The 23,144-nt window shown below is 41.8% G+C and overlaps 1 protein-coding gene across 1 annotated transcript in view; it reads right to left on the bottom strand.

Moving 5' to 3' along the window:
• lrp2a (low density lipoprotein receptor-related protein 2a) overlaps positions 1-23,144 on the bottom strand; it is a 47,957-nt gene that overhangs the window by 1,133 nt on the left and 23,680 nt on the right. The window contains exons 37-75 of the mRNA XM_010789381.1: positions 21,641-22,573; positions 21,373-21,538; positions 21,139-21,297; positions 20,755-21,044; positions 20,195-20,395; positions 19,932-19,961; positions 19,790-19,825; positions 19,466-19,708; positions 19,246-19,371; positions 18,133-18,252; positions 17,504-17,635; positions 16,699-16,900; positions 15,822-16,117; positions 13,911-14,577; positions 13,267-13,437; positions 12,956-13,179; positions 12,540-12,717; positions 11,728-11,924; positions 11,347-11,592; positions 10,788-10,916; positions 9,609-9,728; positions 8,438-8,554; positions 7,931-8,047; positions 7,468-7,605; positions 7,005-7,127; positions 6,761-6,889; positions 5,986-6,117; positions 5,745-5,876; positions 5,136-5,279; positions 4,580-4,745; positions 4,364-4,492; positions 4,038-4,261; positions 3,379-3,558; positions 2,769-2,888; positions 2,509-2,599; positions 2,286-2,353; positions 992-1,109; positions 759-879; positions 438-548 (exon numbers count right to left, since the gene is read on the bottom strand). Coding sequence (XP_010787683.1) covers positions 438-548; positions 759-879; positions 992-1,109; positions 2,286-2,353; positions 2,509-2,599; positions 2,769-2,888; positions 3,379-3,558; positions 4,038-4,261; positions 4,364-4,492; positions 4,580-4,745; positions 5,136-5,279; positions 5,745-5,876; positions 5,986-6,117; positions 6,761-6,889; positions 7,005-7,127; positions 7,468-7,605; positions 7,931-8,047; positions 8,438-8,554; positions 9,609-9,728; positions 10,788-10,916; positions 11,347-11,592; positions 11,728-11,924; positions 12,540-12,717; positions 12,956-13,179; positions 13,267-13,437; positions 13,911-14,577; positions 15,822-16,117; positions 16,699-16,900; positions 17,504-17,635; positions 18,133-18,252; positions 19,246-19,371; positions 19,466-19,708; positions 19,790-19,825; positions 19,932-19,961; positions 20,195-20,395; positions 20,755-21,044; positions 21,139-21,297; positions 21,373-21,538; positions 21,641-22,573 — 7,226 coding nt within the window. The remainder of the gene's footprint in view (positions 1-437; positions 549-758; positions 880-991; positions 1,110-2,285; positions 2,354-2,508; positions 2,600-2,768; positions 2,889-3,378; positions 3,559-4,037; positions 4,262-4,363; positions 4,493-4,579; positions 4,746-5,135; positions 5,280-5,744; positions 5,877-5,985; positions 6,118-6,760; positions 6,890-7,004; positions 7,128-7,467; positions 7,606-7,930; positions 8,048-8,437; positions 8,555-9,608; positions 9,729-10,787; positions 10,917-11,346; positions 11,593-11,727; positions 11,925-12,539; positions 12,718-12,955; positions 13,180-13,266; positions 13,438-13,910; positions 14,578-15,821; positions 16,118-16,698; positions 16,901-17,503; positions 17,636-18,132; positions 18,253-19,245; positions 19,372-19,465; positions 19,709-19,789; positions 19,826-19,931; positions 19,962-20,194; positions 20,396-20,754; positions 21,045-21,138; positions 21,298-21,372; positions 21,539-21,640; positions 22,574-23,144) is intronic.

Here is a 23,144-nt window from a genome sequence, read left to right as displayed (position 1 = left end):
CAGGAGGTACATCCAGAAATCTCTGTTGGTGCTGAAAAGCAACAAAACATACTAGCATTTTTGCTCTTTATATCTTTTGTGTGCACTAATAGGATACATGTTGGTATTGATAAACCTAAAATCCAATGACCATCATTTTATAAAAGGTAAAAGGATAACCCATTCCCTATCTCAAAGCTAAGGAGGTCAAAATACCAGAACTTGTCTTATTTAATCTCAAGCTCACAATCCACAGACATAATCTTACATGTTACAACATTAAGCCTACTGCAGGGCATTTTGATGAAATACCTTTTTGTAAGAAAGACTGTGGAAACACATTTCCTTTCACGGAGGAAAATAGGTGAAGGAAACCGCTTTTTATTACTCATGATCCATGAGGTTTTTTATTTCTAAAATGTGGGAGAAAAAAACATGAATTCATTCATGAATGATACCTGTGTGGCGTGGATGACTGCAGGATCACTGGGCGCTCCAGGAGATGTTGCGTATAACGGGTTCTCAAACGTGATTGGCTGCCTCCCAGCTTCCAGGGCGAAATTATCATCCTATAGGGGGAAAACATTTTGAGTTTATTTCTTGTTACACTCATAAAGACACGCCATCAATTTATTTTTTACTACTAATTACATAAGCGGTTTTAACAGTCAAGTAAAAATACCACATAGTACTTTGGATTTCGAGTAAAAAATGCTGATAGTTCACTTTGAGTGACTTAAGGAAAAATTCGAACTGCTCAGCGTGCTTCCAGGGCTCACCATCTGCATGGCTGTGTCAATGAATGACACTCCAATGTGTGCCGGTCCCAGATCAACATTATCACCGGAGCGAAACGTCACCCCGTTCCCAGTGTCACCGGACTTCACCAAGCTGCTGAGGCTGGACAAAAACAAAACTCTGTAAACTTTGATCTGAATTCTGCCTGCATCAACTTCTGTAGTTTTCATTCGTAAGCAGAAACAGAGAGTAAAAAACAAAAACAATGAGGTACCTGGGTAGTTTGGGCATGGAGGGGATGAACGATCCTGTTCGTTTGTAGTTGAGGAAAACACCGACAGCCAGAGCTCCAGTGATCAGGATGATGATGACTGCCAGGAGAACAGCCACAGCTACAAAACAGTTTAAAAATATTTAGTCTTAAGCATATTAAAACCTTTCAGGTTGTGCTGATCATAAACAATCCTACTTTAATAAACATTTAGCTGTTTACTGTTCATTCCTTAAATGACCTTTTTAGTTTGTTTAACAATTGGAGAAGTGAAACAGTGATCAAATCAAGTGTTACAGATTAAAGATTTTGGCATGTCAAGACTAAAAAAAATTGCTGACGCAGACTTTTTTGTTGCTCAGGTTAAACACACACGCTTTTAGGATAGCAACAACTGAATATGGTTTATCAGAAACAAGAACAACTTGCATGTTCAGCACACATTTCCAGTGGTTTTTTTTTGTTGAGGATTGCCATCCTCCAGAGGTCAATACACATCTCTTTGGTTTTACACACAATAATTCAATATTAGAAGTACTCACATCAGTTAACACCCTAACACAACAATATGAAAATGCTCACTGATACAAGTAAAAGCCCAGCAATTATCAGAAAATTGATCAACATAAACCCCTACATGTGATTTATTATTATTACATTTCACATGTAAAGTTTTTCCTCGTACGATGTGAGGGTCTAAGGTCAGAGGGTGTCGCTTTCTCATATTGATATTCTGCACAAATTGTGCTGTTGTATTTACTGTATAGTGTCCTTACTGTAAGGTAATTACTGTATGTACAGCACTTTGGCTCGACCAAAAATCGTTTTTAAAATGTGCTATATAAATAAAACCTGATTTGATTTGACATTGATTTGGTTGATCATGAAGCTTTTTATTGTTTTAGCTGTTTAAGCTGGAGCTGGTTTGAACTATGTTACAAACAGAGGGTTAATGGATAGAGGATAAGTTTATCATTAGGACCCAAACAGTTATTCAAATAAACGACTTAAAGAAGTTTAGAAAGGTATTTGTTCAATTCACTGTGGTCAAGTCACAGTCAGGTAGATAAACAAGAAGTGTGATCACGCTCAGCCTTGATCTGCTCCAGTAGAGCCAACAGTTTGAAGGACTCCCTCAGGTTTTGAATGGAAGAATTTGTTGAGTCGACATTTGAAGATACATGGGGGAGAAGGTAGCCCAAACTCAATGTACCCCTGAGTCTTAAGCACTGATTCCTCAGAAACTGAAACTTAAAAAAAATGGATACAAATATAATTAACTGATGAACAACCATACCTGTTCCTCCTGGAGCGCCCCTCGACTTCCCCATCTCGCAGTAGCTGCCCACATAACCGTACAGACATCTGCAGAAAGGCATGATCATTTGGTTACAAGAGGAAACAACATCTTGAAGTGTATTTCAAACAAATTGAGTGCCATTAATATCTTGCATTACTGGATATGACTCAATGAGAATCGCTCCATCACCGGTGTGAATGTCTCCTACAGCTAAACTCACTTGCACTTGGGCAGACCGCCTTCATCAGTGTAGCAGGTTCCACCATTCATGCATCTACATGCAGCGGGCATTGCAACGAGTGGCTCAATGGCTGCAGGAGCAAAAGCCAGGCATACACAGAATCAACAACAAAACAAAATCACAGCACAGAATTCACAGAACCACACAGGAGCAGCCTGACACGTACTGAATGAAGAATGGATTTACAAATGAGATGCAACACGACAGGCAACACCAGAGAGCAGGCAGCAGCGGTTTACCTGCGTCACATTCATTGGAGTCAAACTGCACAGGAGAGGAGCCCTGAGGGCAGGCGCAGGTGTACCCCCCCGGCCGCAGGAGACACAGGTGGCTGCACACATTCTTACAAGGGTTGGGTACTGAGGAGGAGAAAACAAAAGAACATCACTGTTAGATACAGTTTGATTATTGCATTACTTTTTTATTCTTTTAGGCTAATCATCGTGTCTCTTTACCTCTTTGTTATTGCTGCCTTTCTAAGCCAGAAAACAAAAAGAGGGTCAATCTATATATTCTGTCTGTGTTGGATTTAGTAGATATATTCAAACTTTCTAAGATAAAATAAAGTGCGTTTTTTTGCAAACATGTCTGCTTAAAGTTTTCAAATCCATTTACTTCTGTGTTTTTATCATGTGACCGACCGATTTCCCAAATGGGGATCAATAAAGTATATACTGTATAATATCTATCTATCATCTACCGAAAACCCTTTCTTAGTGTCTTGCATTCAGAGGGATGAGTGTGTCAGCACTGCAGTAATCCAACATCGGTTCATGTGATACCTTAAACCTGACATTCAATGATTGCATAACATGTTCTTTCTTTATAAAACTCCCTCTGTGTTCTCACCTGACTGGTTGTGTCGTTGCTGCTGGTAGATGCGGACTTGAGTCAGCCATGGGTTGATGGTTAGAACCTTGACTTTGTGTCCTATCCCAAACTTGTTGGTCTTCCACACTTCACCTCTCTCTTTTGTTGTCCAGTACACATGACCCTCAAACACATCCAGGCTGTAGGGATGTCCAATGTCTGAAATAGAGAAATTCAACCAGTGAGACTAAGAGCACTTTCCAGTTGGATGTTATAATTAAGAATAATAAAAAACGTCATAACTAAATGCATAATTTTAATGACCGGTTCAAATATCACCATGCCAATCAGGAGTTACATCAGGTAGAGAGCATATTATTATCGAGCTACAGCTGCCATTTTACATATGAATTAATAACTTGTTTGTTCATTACAGTTGACAATGGCCTGACATACGGTATCTACTGTACAGCATGGATTATATTTACTATTCCTTTTTTGTTATGTTATGTTTTAAAAAATGTTTGGGGGGAGGGTGGTGTATTTCTTTTAGCAATCAGGAAGGGGCCTTAAGTCACAATAGGTTTACAATCACTGTTTTGAATCACCACTATTATTTGAGTAGATTTTCTTTGCATATCAGTGCCGCCCATACAACTTCTTCATTGTTTGTGTTTGTGCACACTCAGAGTTCTAACCTCCTGATATGACGATCTTCCTGTCACTGCCGTCAGGCTTCATGGACTCAATGATGTTTTCCTTGGAGTCACACCAGTAGATCCTGTTCCCATTCAGAAAGTCTAGAGCCAGACCGGTAGGCCATCCCAGCTCGTCCTCCTTCACCAGCACCTCTCTGTGCTGACCGTCCATCCACGCTGCTTCTATTCTGGGTTTCCTGCCCCAGTCTGTCCAGTACATCATCCTGCACACAGACATAATCAAAGACAGAACATTATTTATTTGTCCTATTTGAAATCCTCCCTATACAGTATAAATAAATCAAGGAAGGGAAACAGCCTCATACCCCAGTGATGGATTGACAACAATAGCAGCGGGCTGGTCCAGGTCTGTGTGGATCAGCCACTTCCTGTAACGCCCATCCAGTTTGGCCACTTCAATTCGATTGGTGCCTGAATCTGTCCAGTAAATGTGCCTGTAAAAACATGAGGAACACATACTGAGCAGCTGAACAACATTTAGAGCAACCTCTGCAATGGTTGAGTCATTATTTTGGATGTACCCGCCAACCCAGTCCACAGCGATGCCGTCAGGATTGGCGATGTATCTCAGGTTCATATCCACCTCCTTCACCGGGTTGTTGCCGTTATCGTTAAATGTGGTCATGTAGGCGCGTTTGATAGAGCCAAACTGAGACCCCCGACCCAACACTGTCCAGTACACAACACCTACAGCACATCAGGGGATACAAGTTCATTTAACTTTTTAGAATACATATTTTTGAATAGCTAATATCAGAACCAGAAGAAGTTTTTTAAAACAAACACATAAAAAACAGCAATGAAATGTACAAAACAATATTTTAAAAATAACAAGTCAAGCATAAATGGAAGAGTGAACTATGCTTTAATCTCTATGTTAAGAATAAATTACAATGTTAATCATTGGTTGAGAATATAAAATCACCCTAAAAGTGTAGTGTAAGTCTTTAATAGTCTTTTAAAAGAATAGATTGATGTAGCGAGATGGCGTTTCTCATGCAGGTGAGGCTTAGGGTCAGCCTATTCCTGCCTGATTAATAACCACATTAAACATTAAAGGTAGAGAAGAAGTCTTACTGAGTCCTTGTCCCTCTGGATCCCACAGGTAGTCTAAAGCTTGGATGTGCTCAGCATTGTCCACGTAGTCTGAATACTGCTCAGAGGACAGGTTGAAACGCCGGATGCGAACGTTGTCTGGCAACAGCAGCACCGGGGGGTTTCCTGTACAGGGATAAGGGAGGGATGAATGGAAAGAGTTCGGCTTATCTCACTCGAAAAAAGGTAACATTTAAAAAAATTGCTCCACCAAATGAAAATCTGCTCAAAATATTGTAGATCAAACCCTGAAGACTCTATTTATGTACCTACCATAAATACACAAAGAGGTCTGTGACCCCAACTAGCTCCTGAACAGCAATGTTAAATAGTTACAAACAGGGTTCCACGGGTAATAAGTCAAGACTGAAACACTGCTTTGTGCGCCAGTCAACTCTCAAACTTAATTCCACATCGCATTTAAATTAGAGGGTCTTAAACATGTGGTTTTAATGTTAGGGTTAATGTATGTATCCTTGTATCTGGACTTAAATGGAGCCGATTTGATTACTGCAAGAATATTTTCAGACCTGATCTGATAATCATCATATCATGAAGACATTTTTTTTTCAGTGAATGCCGAACTCTTACCCTGGGCAGCGCACTCTGTCCCACGCGGCTCCCCAAAAGAAAGAAAGCCCTCAGCACAAAAACACTCGTAGCTGCCCTTCGTGTTCTTGCACTCCTGAGGACACTTGCCAAACACCTCACACTCATCCACGTCTGTTAACAAAAGACATGAAAAAAGGAGATAAAACATCAAATGTAGAAAACTACTTGTGTGTTGGTGTTTGAATGGGTTGAGTATATGAATAATGAATTGGACACTAACCTTCACAATTGTGCTTTTCTGTCTCTCTGGGCTTGTAGCCGGGCCGGCAGGAACACAGGATGCCTCCCTGCGTCAGGTCGGTGCAGTTGTGTTCACAGATGTTGTCACTGCATGTGTGTCCACTGCCATGATCTGACAGAATCAAATACAAAAACACACTGAATGACAATCTATGAACTCATGTATGTTACCTACAAGGTTCATGCAGCTTTAAAACACAATTGTTCAGATGCACAAAGCCTGTATCGTTACATCTAAATCATTACGGAAAATGGAACAATGTACAGAATTCCACAGCAATCAGTTTGTAACGTCCCTTTGTTTATTCAACCAGCTGTTTATACCTACTTTGATTGTAATCTAATATATATATTGGATTCAATTAGTGATTGTGTAAATGAAACTTCAGATTATTTTGAAATGTAAGCATTTCAAGGAGTTTCCTTTTTATTTGAGCATATTCCTAGCATTGAATACCTAATGTTTTCATATTTTCCAAACTTTGAACACTTTCTAATACCTGTGCCTACAGTTTTACCTGTATTGATTGTGGCAGTCAATCAGGTACAGTCAAGTTCAAATCAATACAAATGACGAGAGCTTTATTGCACTACTAGAGAAATGTTACGGAATCTATCCGCTGTAAGAAATGTACATTCAACTTGCTTTAAATGGTCTGACTGAGCTGACCCATTGGAAACTAGTTATTTTATTTATCTGAATTTGAATAAACCTTCAAGCTTCATTTTTATACTCTCTCTGTTCATGTACTCACGGCAGCCAAGCTCATCCGACTGGTCTCCACAGTCGTCATAATCATCACAGGCGTACTGCAGAGGGATGCACTGTCCGTTACTGCATTTATACTCATCATCTGTACACGGTCCATGAGTGGGACTTTGGCCTAGATGGAGGGAAATAAATTGACTGTGTAAATGCATGTTTAAAAAGTAAGACATTTAACTTCATTAAGATAAAGTACACAAATGAGACCATCAGCTACAAGCTATCACACTCACAGTTTTCCTGTCTCTCATCGGAGCCGTCTCCACAGTCGTCCACAGAGTTGCACAGCTCGTGGCTGTAGATGCAGCGGTTGTTGTCGCAGCGGAAACGGAACGGAGTCTCACATGTGATTTCCACTGTGGGTGAACAGGACAACTCAATCAAAAACTTAGAGCAAGAATTCAACACATTCATATTCAAATAGGGTGTCACATTTTTAAAAGGGACCATTTACCCTAAAATCTAAAAAAACACATATTGCATTGTACTCAAGAGAAAGCAGACATCCCTACTGATATCTCCAACACTCGGTAACCCAAACCAAAACAATCTAAATTGATAAAAAGCATGATATGTCAGAGGAAAAAATAAGTGATTTTGGGATGAGCTTTCCCTTTAATTTGGCCAGATTCTAATAAGCTTTTATTTTGTGTGTGCTGGACCTGGGTAGACATGAGTTTTAATGTTAGTTCTTACAGCAGAGGTGAAGCTCCTCATCTGAATTATCTCCACAGTCGTTGTCTCCGTCACATTTCCAATGAGGCTGGATGCACACGTGGTTATTGCACTCAAACAGGAAGTGGGGGCAGTATGTTCCGTTGGGAAAGCGTGTAGCTGAAAGTCAGAGAAAAAAAACTATTATTATAATTTAAATAAATGTCACTATTGAATGAGGCCATAATACAGTTACTGAAGCTATGGCTCACTGAAGAAAGTACTGCAATATGTATATAATTGTAGTATGCCTCTGCCACATTCCTTTATAAATGCTGCATAAAAGATACTGCTACTGCACTCCACACATTTCCTACCACGGCAGCTTTACATTACATCTGGTATTTCCAAAAGACATCAAGGATTGCTACTTTAAAACTCTCCTTTTGTGATTAAGACACACATTTTCACCAAAGCCTGCAAACATAAAATACTGGACACTTACGACAAGACATCTCATCTGTATAGTCGAGACAGTCGGCGTTGCCGTCACATTTAAAGCGTTCAGCGACACAGTGTCCACTGCCACACTGGAAGTAACCGGGATGACACGTCCTCAACTCTGCAACACAGATAAACCAGCACAAAAGGTAGCATCACAACAAATAGATGCTACTAATGGAAAGGCAACTAGCTTTTGTCATTCTAGTAAAGACACATTTATCAAGTTGTATAAAAGACTGTTTAAAGTCTCACAGCACCAAAACCTCTTTTCCCTCTTTAATCCTACATGTTAAATACTTTTTTATTCCATTTATCTCTTCTACAATAACTTCTACAAATGTGATGCTCGGTGAGACTTGAACTTTTAGAGTGAGTACACCATTTTGAATAGATGACTCTTGGTGGTCCTGTCTGTCTTGGCTTCAAAACGTAAAGTTTTATTGCTTCTTTGTTTAGTGCAGCCCTCCGTTACTCACAAACAGCCTGCGAACAAAGAGCCTCCACTTACCACAGTCCCTTTCATCCGAGTTGTCCTCACAGTCGTTGTCATGGTCACAGACCCAACGGTCGGGAATGCAGCGCAGATTTTCACAACGAAACTCGCTCTCTGTGCATGTGCGTGGAGCTAAAGGAAAACATGTCAACAGAAAGAGTGGAATCAAGCAAAGGCAGGACTTGTTTCATTACATAGACACATTAATCAGAGGGATGTCATGGGTTTTCAAACGCTGTCTATTATTTTCCTCTCTATTATGATAAAAACCAACAACACCCACACTCACACATCAGTCTGTGCAGCCGTTACTCTGCAGTGAGCTCACTGGAGACACACTCTCCTGGCATCAGTAACCAGAGGAGCGGTACCATCGTGATTTAACCCCAGCAGTCACTGTTCCTCCTTTGAGAAGCTACATTATCTCTATTAACTGGCATGTTCTCAGATATGTTTAAATTCTCCGGGGCAAAGGGTGACAGAGCCTCCACTCCCTCTTCCTGACACGCTGAGGACAGCCTGTTTCTCCAGCAGCTGATAAGACTACCTCTCTCAGCACTCCGGCAGAAGTGTCGAGCCTCTTACAAAACCTCCCTCCTGCCTGATAAAAATGATGGCAGGGCTGTTGTTTGCTATGAATCCTCCTTTTTCATTCGGACAACTCACAGGAGCTGAGGTAAAATCCCTAAGGAAACCTACTTAAACACATGATATCAAATCAGTGGGCCTCCTTCAATATAACTGTGTATAAATGTTCTTTCTTTACACACAATACAAGTTAAAAAGCAAAATGACCTTTGGATTAATGATACATGCGGACCGGCCACTTTTGTTGTTACCTCTACACTTATGCTAGTGAATCGATATTTGCAATGGACAAAGTGCCAAGCCCCCATTTATCTATAAAAGGAAATAAATGTGTCTAAATCGTATCGTAAAAAGCGGTGAAGCCTGGCCTTCATTTTCTAAGACTATCATTTGTGATAGATGTGTCGGTTCTAAATGTGTCTGCAGCGTAGGATCCAATACAGGTAAGAACATCTGGATAAATGTCTGGTGAACAGAGGGTTTAAACACTGAGGAGGCCGATGTCCCCAGCGTTACACTGTTCACAATCTTGACAGTACTCAAAGCCTAAAACAAAACGGTGTGATGTCGTTTCTCAGTGCCGGTGAACAGCTCTCACCACAGGTGAGTTCATCAGAGTTGTCCCCGCAGTCGTCATCTCCGTCACATTTCCATCTCAGAGGGATGCAGCGGTGGTTGTCACAGCGGAAATCTCCGTTAGCGTCACATGTCACTTCATCTGGGAGAGAAGCGGGAAAAATAAATCGGTCATCGTTTTAAACTGTTTATATAACTTGGTTCAACTTTTGTTATTTAAACACTCTTTTTCCTGTAGCCACTTGTTTCAACTTAAGAGAAGCTTAGAGTTTGCTGGGCTTACTCTGTTTGAAAAAGGTATATGCTGCTTAAACTTAAAATATGGGTTAAACTATGATAGATACAGTGAGGACTAAAACTCAATGTTGAGAAAAAAGATGATGCTCCAGTATATATCTCACTAATAGGAGCAACAACAGCACAACATGGCAGAGAATATTTAGGCGATTAAGTAATGATGAGAATTTCAGCTTGAAATGAATGGCATCTGTTTTTTTTATTAAACTCCAATAGATTTAGAAGGAGGAGAGCAGCGAACCCAGCACAGATGGGTGAACTCTATCTGTGCTAGTGTGTGTCTGTGGAGGATAAGACTGCAGGAGATGAGAAGCACAGGAGGGAGAGGAGTGGAGGAGAGCTGCTCTGAGCCGTCTCTACCACACAGTGCTGGGGGTCAAAGATAAGGCAGTGTTAGCTAGTCCTCCTAGCCCTCCACCTGGCCCATCTGCTACATTCTTACAGGAAGATTAGCACAGATCTCCCGTGCTGCGCCAGCATGGCACTAATGGAGCGAGGGCCTCTGATAAGAGACGGGAGGGCCGCGGCCGGTGTGTTTGGATCCTGGTATAAAGAGACTTGTGTGAACCCTGCCCCCACGCAAGGACCGAGCTGCAACACACTCACATGTATGTAGACTCAAAGCGTCGGACAGCTAATAAATCTGTGGTGCTCTTAGGGAGAGGCACATGGAGGGGGAAGGTTAGTGGTGAGACCTTCTCCATCAGCGACTCCCACTACCTCACTGTGTGACATTCCACAGGGGGCTGAGGGTGCTAATTGCCCCTCACTCTTTAAACACTTGTTTTTAATCTTCTTAGATCTCTGAAACCATCATTTTTCAGGACATAAAGTGACGAACAAACATAAAAGTATTAGTTATCAGTGCCGGGATATGAAATTGGACCCTAGTTCTCAGACTCACCACAGCCCTGCTCATCGCTGCTGTCTCTGCAGTCATTGTGGCCGTTGCAAACAGACCATAGTGGCACACAGCGGTAGTTGGTCTTGCAGTCAAACTCTGTGTGGTTGTCACATCGATGTGCCGGTCCCACTGTAGAGAAAACACCACCATTTAGAGAAGACAACCATCAAGAAAAGAACACAAACACTTCTCAGCTATCAAAAGAGAGTTTACGTTTACAGCCATCAAGTTAAGTTGCGATTTACATCCATGTCTGTCCAAAATGTCATCACTTAATCATTTAATCCTATTAGATATTTGTGATATATTGTCATCATTTGGGTATCAATTATTGAGTTATGGCCATGTGAGTTAATAGTGACCTTTCCCTTTGACCAGCAAATTCTAATTAGTCTATTTTTGAGTCCAAGACATTTGTGTCAGATTTGGAGAAAATCCCTCCATGCTTTCCTGGGAAATAGCAAACAACAGAAGGACTTTTTAAAAAACATAGAAAAATATCTATAGCTGGCCTGGAAGCTTAAAAGGTAAAGTAAGGGGGGGGAAGGATATTACTTACTGCACTCCTCTAACGGTTCATCAGAGTTGTCACCACAGTCATCATCTACATCACATTTCCAGTTTTGTGGGATACAGCGTCCGTTGCGGCACTTGAACTGTCCGGGGTGACAGGTCCTGGCGGAGCAATGGGCGGGGTCTTCGTCAGACTGATCCCCGCAGTCGTCCTCGCCGTCACACTGCCATGACTCGGGGACACACCGCTTATTCGCACACTGCCACTGGTGGGCTTCACACTGGTGTGTAGCTGTAGACAGAAGACAAATCAATCAGTTGACAAGAACAAATTGTTACATGAAGTCATAAGAAACAGACTAAAGGGGAACATTAAAGAAATTCATAATAGCTTTTAAAATGAGTCAGCTCAGAGAACACAACCCACCACACAGCACAGGGTCTTCATCGGAGCCGTCATGGCAGTCCTGGTGGCTGTTGCACAGGAAGTGGGGGCTGGTGCAGTTTCCATCGTTGCACTGAAACTGTCCGAGCCTGCAGTGGCGCGCCGGGCAGGTGGAGGGCTCGTCGGAGCCGTCTCTGCAGTCATTCTGACCGTCACATTTCCACCAGATAGGAATACACCTGTTGAAGCAGGAGGAACATGTGAAAGGTTAACTTCATTCCCTTTAACTAATCATGAGTTCATTACATTCAAGAAATATCTACTTACAACTCAAAAATGTAATAAAATATAAAAAAAGAAAATGTCTTAAGTGAAATGTGTACATTTTAACATCAATTAATAAGTTATTCTCCTATTTTATGTTGCAATATTATTCTTTCATCAAAGTTATAATGTAAACAATCATGTGTCACCCTTACTGATCTTTTTATAAATCTGGCCTATATGTACATTATGATTCAAACAGCAGGGGTCACTGTTTTACCATTGTAAACAGAGACTCACTGTACAAATATTTGAGTGTTTAGGAATTACAGGTGATGGATAAGGCAAGTTAACAGCCTATATGAATATTGCTACCAGGATTTTTTTCCTTCCTTAGTAAAGGAAAATAAAATAAAAACACACAAGGTTAAATCAGGACTAAGTCAGACAAACTTTTGTTGTGATAGAAAACTTACAATAAGTATAAATAAACTCACACAACCCCTTGTCTGTTCAGCAATGACCCGCTGATGTTAAAATGCAGCACCTTACATAAAAGCATCACAAGGAAAGAAGACATCTGGACAAACCGTTCATTGTTAGCACATCGGTACTGGGTGCTGCTGCACATGGGAAGGCATCGCGTCACACCTCCTATTTGGACAGTCAGGAAATGGTCGGGGCACTCACAGGTGTGTTCCCGCCCCCCATGGCTGATCAGACACAGGTGAGAGCAGCCTCCATTGTTCACCGCACAGGGATTGTTTCCTGACAAAGGAAGAGCCACACTTGGTCAAACAATCTCACATCCACACTGGTGACTACAGACAGGGATTGTTCTGCTGGTGTTCGATACCTGTATTTAAATCAACTTAAAAGTAGTAGTTTCTATTTGTTGACAACCATACTTGAGAAAATACTTGAGAAAATAGGAGCTGCCTCTTTAAGAAGGACATGCCAAGTTAACAAACAACTAAAAGGTGGTTTTACACAGATTTGAACTCACCAATGGGCTGTCTGTAAGGATGACACACATGGACGTCGAATGGTCTGTGAGTGGTGTTGACCAGGGACTGACGCCCAGAGCCATCGTATTTGTTTCCTTTCTCCACTGAGCGTGTGTTCCAGTCAGTCCAGTAAACAAAGTCCTCGAACACAGTCAGGGCGAACGGGTGAGGCAAATCTCCATCGTACACTGTGTGTCTGTGTTGACCATCCAAGTCTGAGTATCTGAAAAAAAACAAAAAACAGTTAGATGTCTCGCCGCATTTACTGTAGGGGAAACGAGTATGATCCCTGCCTGGTGAATGAACTCACTCGATGTAGCTGAGATGGGCATCAGACCAGTAGAGCTTGTCATTAGTGTAGTCGATCGTGACCCCGTTGGGCCACTCGATCTTGGTGGTGATGATGGCCGCTTTGTTGGTTCCATCCATTCCAACTCTACCTATAAAGGCTTTGTCTCCCCAGTCTGTCCAGTATACATATCTAACAGAGAGCCAAGAGAGTCACTTTAGATCACATGACATCTAAAGGATCAGAAACTATACTTCTGAAAAAAAGACTTTTACTTAGATTTACTTAGAAAAAGAGCCAGACTGGCACTAGCTGCTGACAGGGCTTTTTGACAGGGACATTTCAAATTTGGTTACTTAAGATTTGAGTTCAAGTTGACTGAAATCGCAAAAATGTGGATCGTTGTATAACGGTATTCAACAGTTTAGAATAATACATAAATAAATCATATTTCCCTTTAGTAACAAATTAAAGAAAATGAAAGACCCATAACCCTATGTGTTACCAATAACATTTAACAAGATTAAACTTGAATTAGGACAAAGAGTATCAACTTTGCATAATAATTCTGCATATAAAACATATTTTTCGCAACTTACCGAACTGCTATTTTTTCAAGACCATATCTATTAAATTACTTAATTTCCTCCTTGCTTCAAACTCACCCATATTTGGGATGCAACACAATGGCCCGGGGGTTTTCAAAGCAGTAACTGTTATTGGCATCAACGCAGTGCTCTGCCAGTTTCTTCACAAATCGACCATCCAGTTCAGATACTTTAAGACAATCCAGGAAGCTGTCGGCCCAGTAGAGTTTTCTGCCTATCCAGTCCACTGCGAGGCCCTCCCCATGCAGAACTCCATTGACCACCACCTCTCTGTTGCTGCCATTGAAGGACATCCTCTCAATCACTCTGCGGCTGACGTCAATCCAATAAAGACGCTTTTCAACGCGATCAAAGTCCAAGGCCACCACGCTGGTCAGGCCCTGCAGCATCATGGAGTAAGCCTGTCCATCCGTGGACAGGTTCCTCAGGTAGTAGCGGTTGCTGAAGATAAGGTAGGGCGAGATGTTGCTGTTCTGACGGCAGGTGTGGCCGTCCGGCTCTCGGAGGTATCCCGGAGCACACTTACAGATGTAGGAGCCCAGAGTGTTCTCACAGACCTGGCTGCACACGCTCGGGGTCTCTGCACACTCGTTGATGTCGTCACACGATTTTTTGTCAGACATGAGGCGGTAGCCGGGGCGACAGGCGCAGATGAAGCTGGTGGGTGTGTCGGTGCAATTGTGGTCACAGTGATGGATGGATGGATCTGTGCATTCATTGACACCTGCAGTCAAAGAAGCATAACATAGACAAGGTTATTATAACATCTTTCTCCTGTCTAATATAATGATAGAGAGATAGATAGATAGATAGATAGATAGATAGATAGATAGATAGATAGATAGATAGATAGAGATAGATAGAGATAGATAGATTGATAGATAGATAGATAGAGATAGATAGATAGATAGATAGAGATAGATAGATAGATAGATAGATAGATAGATAGATAGATAGATAGATAGAGATAGATAGATAGATAGATAGATAGATAGATAGATAGATAGAGATAGATAGATAGATAGATGGATATATAGAGATAGATAGATAGATAGATAGAGATAGATAGATAGATAGATAGATAGATAGATAGATGGATAGATGGAGATAGATAGATGGATAGATAGAGATAGATAGATAGATGGATAGATAGATAGATAAATAAATAGAGATAGATAGATAGATAGATAGATAGATAGATAGATAGATAGATAGATAGATAGATAGATAGATAGATAGATAGATAGATAGTGATAGATAGATAGATAGATAGATAGATAGATAGATAGATAGATAGATAGATAGATAGATAGATAGATAGATAGATAGATAGATAGATAGAATAGATAGATAGATGGATAGATAGATGATGATAGATAGATAGATAGATAGATAGATTGATAGATAGATAGATCGATGGATAGATAGATAGATAAATAGATAGATAGATAGATAGATAGATAGATAGATAGATAGATAGATGGATAGATAGATGGATAGATAGATGGATAGATAGATAGATACTTTATTGATTCCAGTTTGGGACATTCTTTCATCGCAGAAGCAGAAGTGTGTTCAGACTTTATAATATAATACTTAAAATAAGTGGAAAACAGATTTAAGAAATTCAAAATAAAATGAAAAAATGAAAAATATGATATAAATTATAAACAATATAAACAAAACAGTATAACAAATTCTGGATAGTTAAAATAAAAAGTCAAAAATACAAAATCATCCAAAATAGAAAAATTAAACAAATGTGAATGACTTCTGTTCTTGTATTTTATGCTTTAGGCTCATTATTCTGACCTTAGCTATAAATATAAGATGCTCAGACATAATTAAATTCACAGTATTATCCTAGTTAGGGTTAGGAAGCTCACAGAGTAGCCTAAATGCAGGAGAAAAAAGGAAAGGTTGAAAGGTTATTTTGTCCAACTTTTCAGAGATTTTCCTCCCACTCACCGCATCCCTTCTCATCGCTGTTGTCGGAGCAGTCGTCGCTTCTGTCGCACACTTTGCTCAGGGAGATGCAGTGTCCATTGTCACATTTAAACTCCCCAGGCGGGCAGGTGGGTGCTAGTGTGCGGCACACGTGCTCCAGCTCATCAGACTCATCCCCGCAGTCGTTGTCGCCATCGCAGACAAAGTCATGAGACACGCAGCGACCGTTCTGGCAGGTGAACTGGTGCTGCTGGCACGGCTGGTAGGTGCAGCCCTGCTCGTCACTGCTGTCCCCGCAGTCATTTCGACGATCACACCTGATTTTAGAAGACACTGATAAACTCACACTGCCAGATTTTTTGGGCCCCAAAGAATATTTCAAATTCTATCGGCAGATACTCAGCTAAATGCTGCCATGATTAAACACCATATCATGTTCCAAACCACATCAAGGATTATTTCTGAAACAGTATGGAGCTCAAATGCTTTTTCTCTCACGGGTTTACCACAAGGTGAGTTCCTTTTTTTATATCCTGCTTCTTTACACATACTCTCTCCAGTACAGGTTAGCTCTGAGTTTTAGCGATGCTTGCTAATGTAAAAAGACCATATTACTTCCAAAACGTCACGCATTGTTTCTGATAGCAACGTTTCTGATAGGGCCGTGGGCGTAAAGCCGGCCCACATTTCCGATATTACGTAATATCGACAGCAAGTCTGGATCATCTCCGTTGTCCCCCCCGTTTGTAAGAGATGTGGGTAAGGAGGAAAAGAGAGAAGGTTGTATTTTCGGACACTTTGTGAGTCTACTGACACACCGGGGACACATATTTATGTATAAAAGACAACAAAAAGTGCATTTTGCATGATAGGAGACCTTTAAAAGAGTTTCTCTAACCTGTAGGAGCTCCGTATGCAGAGGCCATTGTTACAGCTGAACTCATTGATGCCACAGGATCTGCGAGAGCAATTCTGATGTTCATCTAAAGCATCTGCACAGTCTGCGTCTCCATCACACACCCAGTCACGTGGGATACATTTACGCTGAGGGGGTTGGTTGTTCACACAGGTGAACTCTGCGCTTGTACATGTGCGATTGCCTGGAAAAAAACAAAATCAAGCAGAGGGAGACACCGGAAGTTAAATAATGATGGTGATGATCCAATGTCAACCTGCATTTTTGGCAATCCAAACATTCCAAACTGTATTTCAAAACATGGAGCCATGACTTGAAATTCCTTATCTGTCTAATGTGATTGATCCACATTGTTTGAAGTGAGTCTCCTACAGAGGCTCAGGCAGCGCCGAAGTCTTTAGCTTCAGGCATCTTATTGTTGGAGCAAACATTGGTGAGACATAGGAGTCTTGATCCACCCTGAGCCAGGAAGTCAGAGAAAGGAGACATGCACAAAGTAACGAGTGAGGCAGGAGAAATCAGGAATGTCAACTCCATCTACAGGAGACTACAAGATGCAGGGCACTGACTGTCAGTGTCTCCCACACAACACTCCCCCAGTGGTGAGTATCCTAATCCATCAGCGTCCTGAATAACCAGAAGATGAGGGAAGCAGGAGGGGGCAAGTGGAGAAGTGATGGGGAACAAGAGGATGGTCTAGAAAGGGAAGGAGGTGGGGGAAAAAAGGATGTAAAGAAAGGAGGAGTGGAAAGAGAGGAAGCATAGGCAGTAGTGAAAGGATGCATACCACAGTTATGCCTCTGGTCTTCGTCGCTCATGTCTCCACAGTCATTGTCCCCATCACAGAGCCAGGATGAGGCAATGCACCTGCCGTCATCACAGCGAAACTGATCTGTGTTGCAGGTTCTGATCTGTGTGACTGCGGGGGAAAATCACATCATTCTTTTTATTATTTTGTTTTCTCTCTTTTTTTGAGATTTCCAATTTCCTCAGGTACTTCCCCCACTGCTTTTCCACCAATAAGCAAGGCACAATACAACAGTGGCAAAGCTTTCAAAATAGTCATGGCAACTCCACATTCCCATGCATGGTGAGCTATCTAAACAAAAGCCAAAGTGAGGCTCTGTAACCCCTGATGGACAAAGGGAGGGGGAGGTGCTGTTTGTCGGAGGACACCGAGGGGCGTCACCACAGAGGAATGCAGCTCACAATGGGAGGCCTGACTGACCACATCGTCAACAAAGAAATACACCACTGACTCACACTCTGCGCTACATCACTCACAGCACTCTCCCACACCGACACACAGATGCAGACACAAACACACAATAACGGAGCAGCTGATAATGGGCGGGCACACAAAGCCTAAAGGCCCGTTTTTTTGGGGGGGGGGAGAGAGAGTTGCGCGACACTCACTGCAGGAGAGGGGTTCATCAGAGCCGTCGGCGCAGTCAGCCCCCCCGTCACAGTACCAGTGGGCGGGGACGCAGCGCCCGCTGGAGCAACGGAACTCACTCTGGGAACATGTGGATGTCTCTGTGCATGGGACGTAGAAAGGCATGAAATCACTTGATGGATTGGCAGTGTGGGAATCATGCTGATGGAGGGGGGTGGGGGGGAGACCCTTGTTTGTTTCTGACTCTTGGCTTCACTTTGGTTTTATTGTGAGGCATTCTTTTAAAAGAGGACAAAATGGTAATGCCATGCTTCTTCTATGTATGACCACAAATTATGTAAAAAGCGACTAAAGAATCCAAAAATAAATAAATAAATGAAAAACAGATTTAGAAAAATGTAATTCAAAAAGTTAAACCATAAATACGTTTATAAATTTAATGATAAAAATATTTTAACACTTTTCTGACTTTTTTTACATCTCTTCTCTCATAATTTAAGGCATATTAAAACATGTTTTACCAAGACTGAGCAAATTAAAGTTTTAATATGTGAAAATATTTGCATGTGTGTAAAAATGTGAGTATGGAATGCATTTTTATTTTTATTCTGTTCATTACCTGTTATTATATTTTGAGTCCGGTCCTTGAGTGCACCTGAATTTTGTTGAATATTTGTACAATAACAATAAAGTATCCATCTATCTATTTTATGGTTTTATTTACAATGACGGTAGATGCTACCAATGTTTGTCAGTTTTCACTCAATATTCGCTGTAAAACCCTCATAGTTTGGGAAAGGGATGCTCTTGCAGTGATTGCGATGGACTGTTTGACCCCAAAAATGCAATGCTTCACCTATGATGCATGTCAAGCCTAAGTTTTAGCAACCAACATTTGACATTTTCATAACGCACAGGTGTTGTTAATTATGTTTTTTAAAGCTCTGTCTTATTTAGCTTTTCTGTCCCATTTAACTGCCTTAGTGAGGAGCATTCTCAACACCAGGATACCCTTATTATAATGTAGCCAAAAGACATGTTCATGACTGTGACTTCATGAGATAAGTTTTACAATTAATAGTGAAAGAAAATATTATTTAGCATCACGAAAAAACACTGTATGCAGGACTCACCACAGTGTGTAGGGCTCTCGTCGCTCATATCCCCACAGTCGTTGTCTCCATCGCAAAGGTATGAGCGTGGGATGCAGATGTTGGTCGACTGACATTTGGTTTGCTCTGGCTGGCAGGTTCTCTCCGCTGTGATGAACAAAATGGATATTTACTATAAGTAATAAGAGGTTCATTTTGACATTTATCTTGATGATTTCTGTGGCAATGTTAAGATACTCACGGCAGTTTTGTTCATCAGAGGTGCCGTTGTCATAGCAATTGTTGATCCCATTACAAACATAGTCCTTTGCAATGCAGCGGCCATTGTTGCAGTCGAACTCTGTGTTGGGGTCACATGGTTTGAACAGACAGCTCGCCTCGTCACTATTGTCTCCACAGTCGTCGTAGTGGTCACAGCGGTAGTGATACGGCACGCATCGGCCATTTCCACAAGTAAACACTGTGGGCTCACAGGTGTGGAAGGCTGCCAATCACAATTAAGAACATGTCAGAGCTAAGGCCAATGGAGAGGTCCGATTAGAAACGCTGTTGAAACTCATTTTACCTGACAAGGCAATAAAAGATGACAGCAGCTGTGGGACTGCATGCAAAGATATAAGCACATTGATTCATTTGTTAGTGTTCATTTCTTTTAAAAGCGAAAAATTAGGTATGTTTATGTTATCGCGAAGAGCAAGCATACACACCAACAAAGTTGTTGAAGTCAGGTTTATGTCCTAAAACAGAATATTGTTAAAGCAGAAACAGAAAAAGTTGTTAGTATCAGTGAAGGTAAAAGACATAGAGTTGCATCAAGAGAGAAGAAATTCACTCATGCAGAAGGTGAAAGCGCTCTTTGAGGATAGCTAAAACTAATAATAATCAACCGTGAGATTTGACATAACAAAACAAAGAAGAAATGCAAATTTAAAAACAAATAATGATTAGAGCCCTTTTAAGAACATCCTACCACAGACTCTCTCCAACTCATCGCTTCCATCTCCACAGTCGTTGTCGTTGTCACATTTCCACTGGGCACGAATACAGCGGCCATTCATACAGGCGTACTGACCCGGCTGGCAGCGCGTCCCGTTATCAGGGATACAGTGCTTGTTGTCAGCCAGATACCAGCGGCCCTCGGATGGACACTGACACTCAGCTCCGTTGGGTCCTAACAAGATAACATTTCATCAACAGTCCATATAATCAGAGTCAAAGCTGCAATGATTGATCCACAGAAATGTAATTGGCTTTTTTTAATATTAGATTATCATTAAAGTAATGCACAAAATACTGCAAATGAATTGCTTATTCTAATCATATTAGAATTTGTAAGTTATTTTTGACAAACAAAATTACAAACATCAAATTACTGTATTTTCTGATATTTTAGAGACCGAATAATAACCTTAAAAATAATACATTTATAATTATATCAATAGCTAGAAGGATCCTTCCAATTGACAAAGGTTTTAAAACAATTAAACAATAATATGATAAAACAAAGCGTCAGTATGTGACAGTATGTACCGGGTGAGCAGATGTGGCTGCAGCCTCCATTAAACTGCTGGCATGGACTGTCACACTGTTGCTGCTTGCTGCTGGCCAGAACTTGGAGGTCCATCGGCCGAGATGGAAGGTTCTGGATCATGACCGTCTGGTCAGAGCCGTCGTGCTTGTTGGCCCGATAGATGCTGCGTGTGTTCCAGTCAGTCCAGTAGATGAACTGGCCAAACATGGTCATAGCAAAGGGGTAGATGGCTGTGCTGACGATGACCTCCCGATTGGACCCCGTGAGAGAGGATCTCTCAATCTTCTGTCTGATGGCAGAGCAAAGATAATGATAATAGTTGTAGTTTTACACGGTGAAACACTTCAGTATACATTTCAACAGTGGGATTTTTCAAATCTTACAAGCTAGCATCGGCCCAATACAGTCTCGCTTCTTCATAATCCAGGGTCAGTCCATTGGGCCACACAAGACTGCTGTTCACAATCTCTGTCCGGAAGTTTCCCCCTAAGGTTGCACGTTCAATCTTTGCATGGGTTCCCCAGTCTGTCCAATACATGTATCTGTGGAAGGGATTATTGTTTAATCTCAGTTAAATCTAATGAACAAGTGTGGAGTGTGTGTTGTGTGGGACTTACCCCCTGCAGGGATCTAACATGATGGCCCTTGGCCTCGACACATGGGCAACGATAGTCCTTTGAGCCCCATCCACAGACATGGAGTTAATGCTCTGGTTGACATAGTCACTGTAGTAGATTCTTCTGTTTATCCAATCATAAGCAATGCCATCCGGAGCCCCCAGATCTGACCAAACGGGAGGACCAAAGCAACATTAGCAATGGTGTCGGCACCTTCATAGAAAATATTAAATAAAAGTATATTTTGTTGTGTAAGTGTCAAACCTACCTGAAGCCACCTCTACAGGAGCTGTGGTGGGAGAGGACAGGCTGATGTAGCTGATCTTGCTTGCTCCTGCGCCTGAGCTCTGTGTGAAGTAGACCCTGCGGTCTGTGAGGTCAAAATCCAGGGCCACTGAGGTGCGTGGCACGTTTACCACAGGGAAGGGCAGCGCATGGTCCTCCGGGTCGAGTCGGAGGCTGCGCACAGTGCTCTCAGTCGTGTAGATGAGATAATCATCCCTTGACACCACACAGGTCGCATTGTCGGCTGCAAGATTCCCAAAAGCACAGCTGCACTTTTTGTTCTGGTTATCTTTGTCGGAACCGGGGAGGGCGAAGCAGAAGTGGGTACATCCTCCATTAGCCTCCAAGCAGGGGTTGTAGTTAAGCTCCTGGGCGGTGGTAGGCTGAGTGCGCTGGTCAAAGATTGTAACGTCCCTAAGCATGTTGACATTGTCTCTGATGACAGCAGGCTGCTCTGTGCTGCCGGGCTGATTGCTTGCTTGGAAAACCTTCTTCAGGTTTCTGTCCACCCAGATAATACTACTCTCAAACACTGCGATTCCATAAGGAGTGGGGTAGCGGCTGCCGTACCTGACTATCTCCGTCTCCCCTCCTTGAGGGTTGATTCGTGCAATCATATCCAGGGAGTCATCTACCCAGTAGACGTAGCCAGTCTGCCAGTCCAGAGCGAGACCTCGAGGAGTAATAATCCCTGATGACACTAAAACTGTGCGGTTGGTGCCGTCCAAGAGTGCTCGCTCAATTTTTGGGTTCTGACCATAATCCGCCCAGAACAGGTATCTGTTCCTGGGGTCCACCACGATGTGGCGCGGCATGTCCACCTGGGTCTTCAGCAGCACCCTGCGGAAAGTGGTGTTCAGGTGGAGCACCTCCACATACGTCTCAGTGAGGAAGGCGTTGGTGAAATACAGATTCCCTGAGGAAAGAATCCAGTTAGCCCAGATATTAAAAAGCATAAGATATTTATATTTATTTTAAGAAGAGGAGGTCATCATTCTTAAACTGCTGAGTATGATAGTAAAATGCTACTAGCTGACATTATGATGTTGCTTTTATTACCCAACAGATTTTCCGTTATTTCTTCATACATGAGAAACAATGAAACATTGCCCTGCCTGCAGCTGTCTCTTTTATTTTAACTATTCAATAAAATGGTCTTTCCTGGAACTTGTGAGGAACTGATCTCTTCTTTCTGTGAGTTCAGCAGTATGACAAAGCTTCCTGTATGTGGTATGTGTCACAGCCGGTTCAAATGAGTTAGGCTGTCTTTTGGGTTTCTTTTTTACACCCACAGTTAAGTTAAGATATTAATCATTGGGGGGAAATGTGGTTTATTGAAGATGCAAAAGGTATATAAGTCTGAAAGGTATAACACCATCAAGCCCTCAGAAACTTGCAGGGATGCCCAGATCCTGGGAAAATCTAGCAGAAAACAAATTTAGGAGAAGCACTAAAATCAATGCAGTGGGAGGATAAAGTAAAATGGC

This window comes from Notothenia coriiceps, unplaced genomic scaffold (genome assembly GCF_000735185.1).
Source record: "Notothenia coriiceps isolate Sejong01 unplaced genomic scaffold, NC01 NC01_scaffold00032809, whole genome shotgun sequence".
Classification (NCBI taxonomy): domain Eukaryota; kingdom Metazoa; phylum Chordata; class Actinopteri; order Perciformes; family Nototheniidae; genus Notothenia; species Notothenia coriiceps.
Note: the sequence above shows the minus strand (reverse complement) of the source record. Positions and strands in the feature narration are given on the sequence as shown.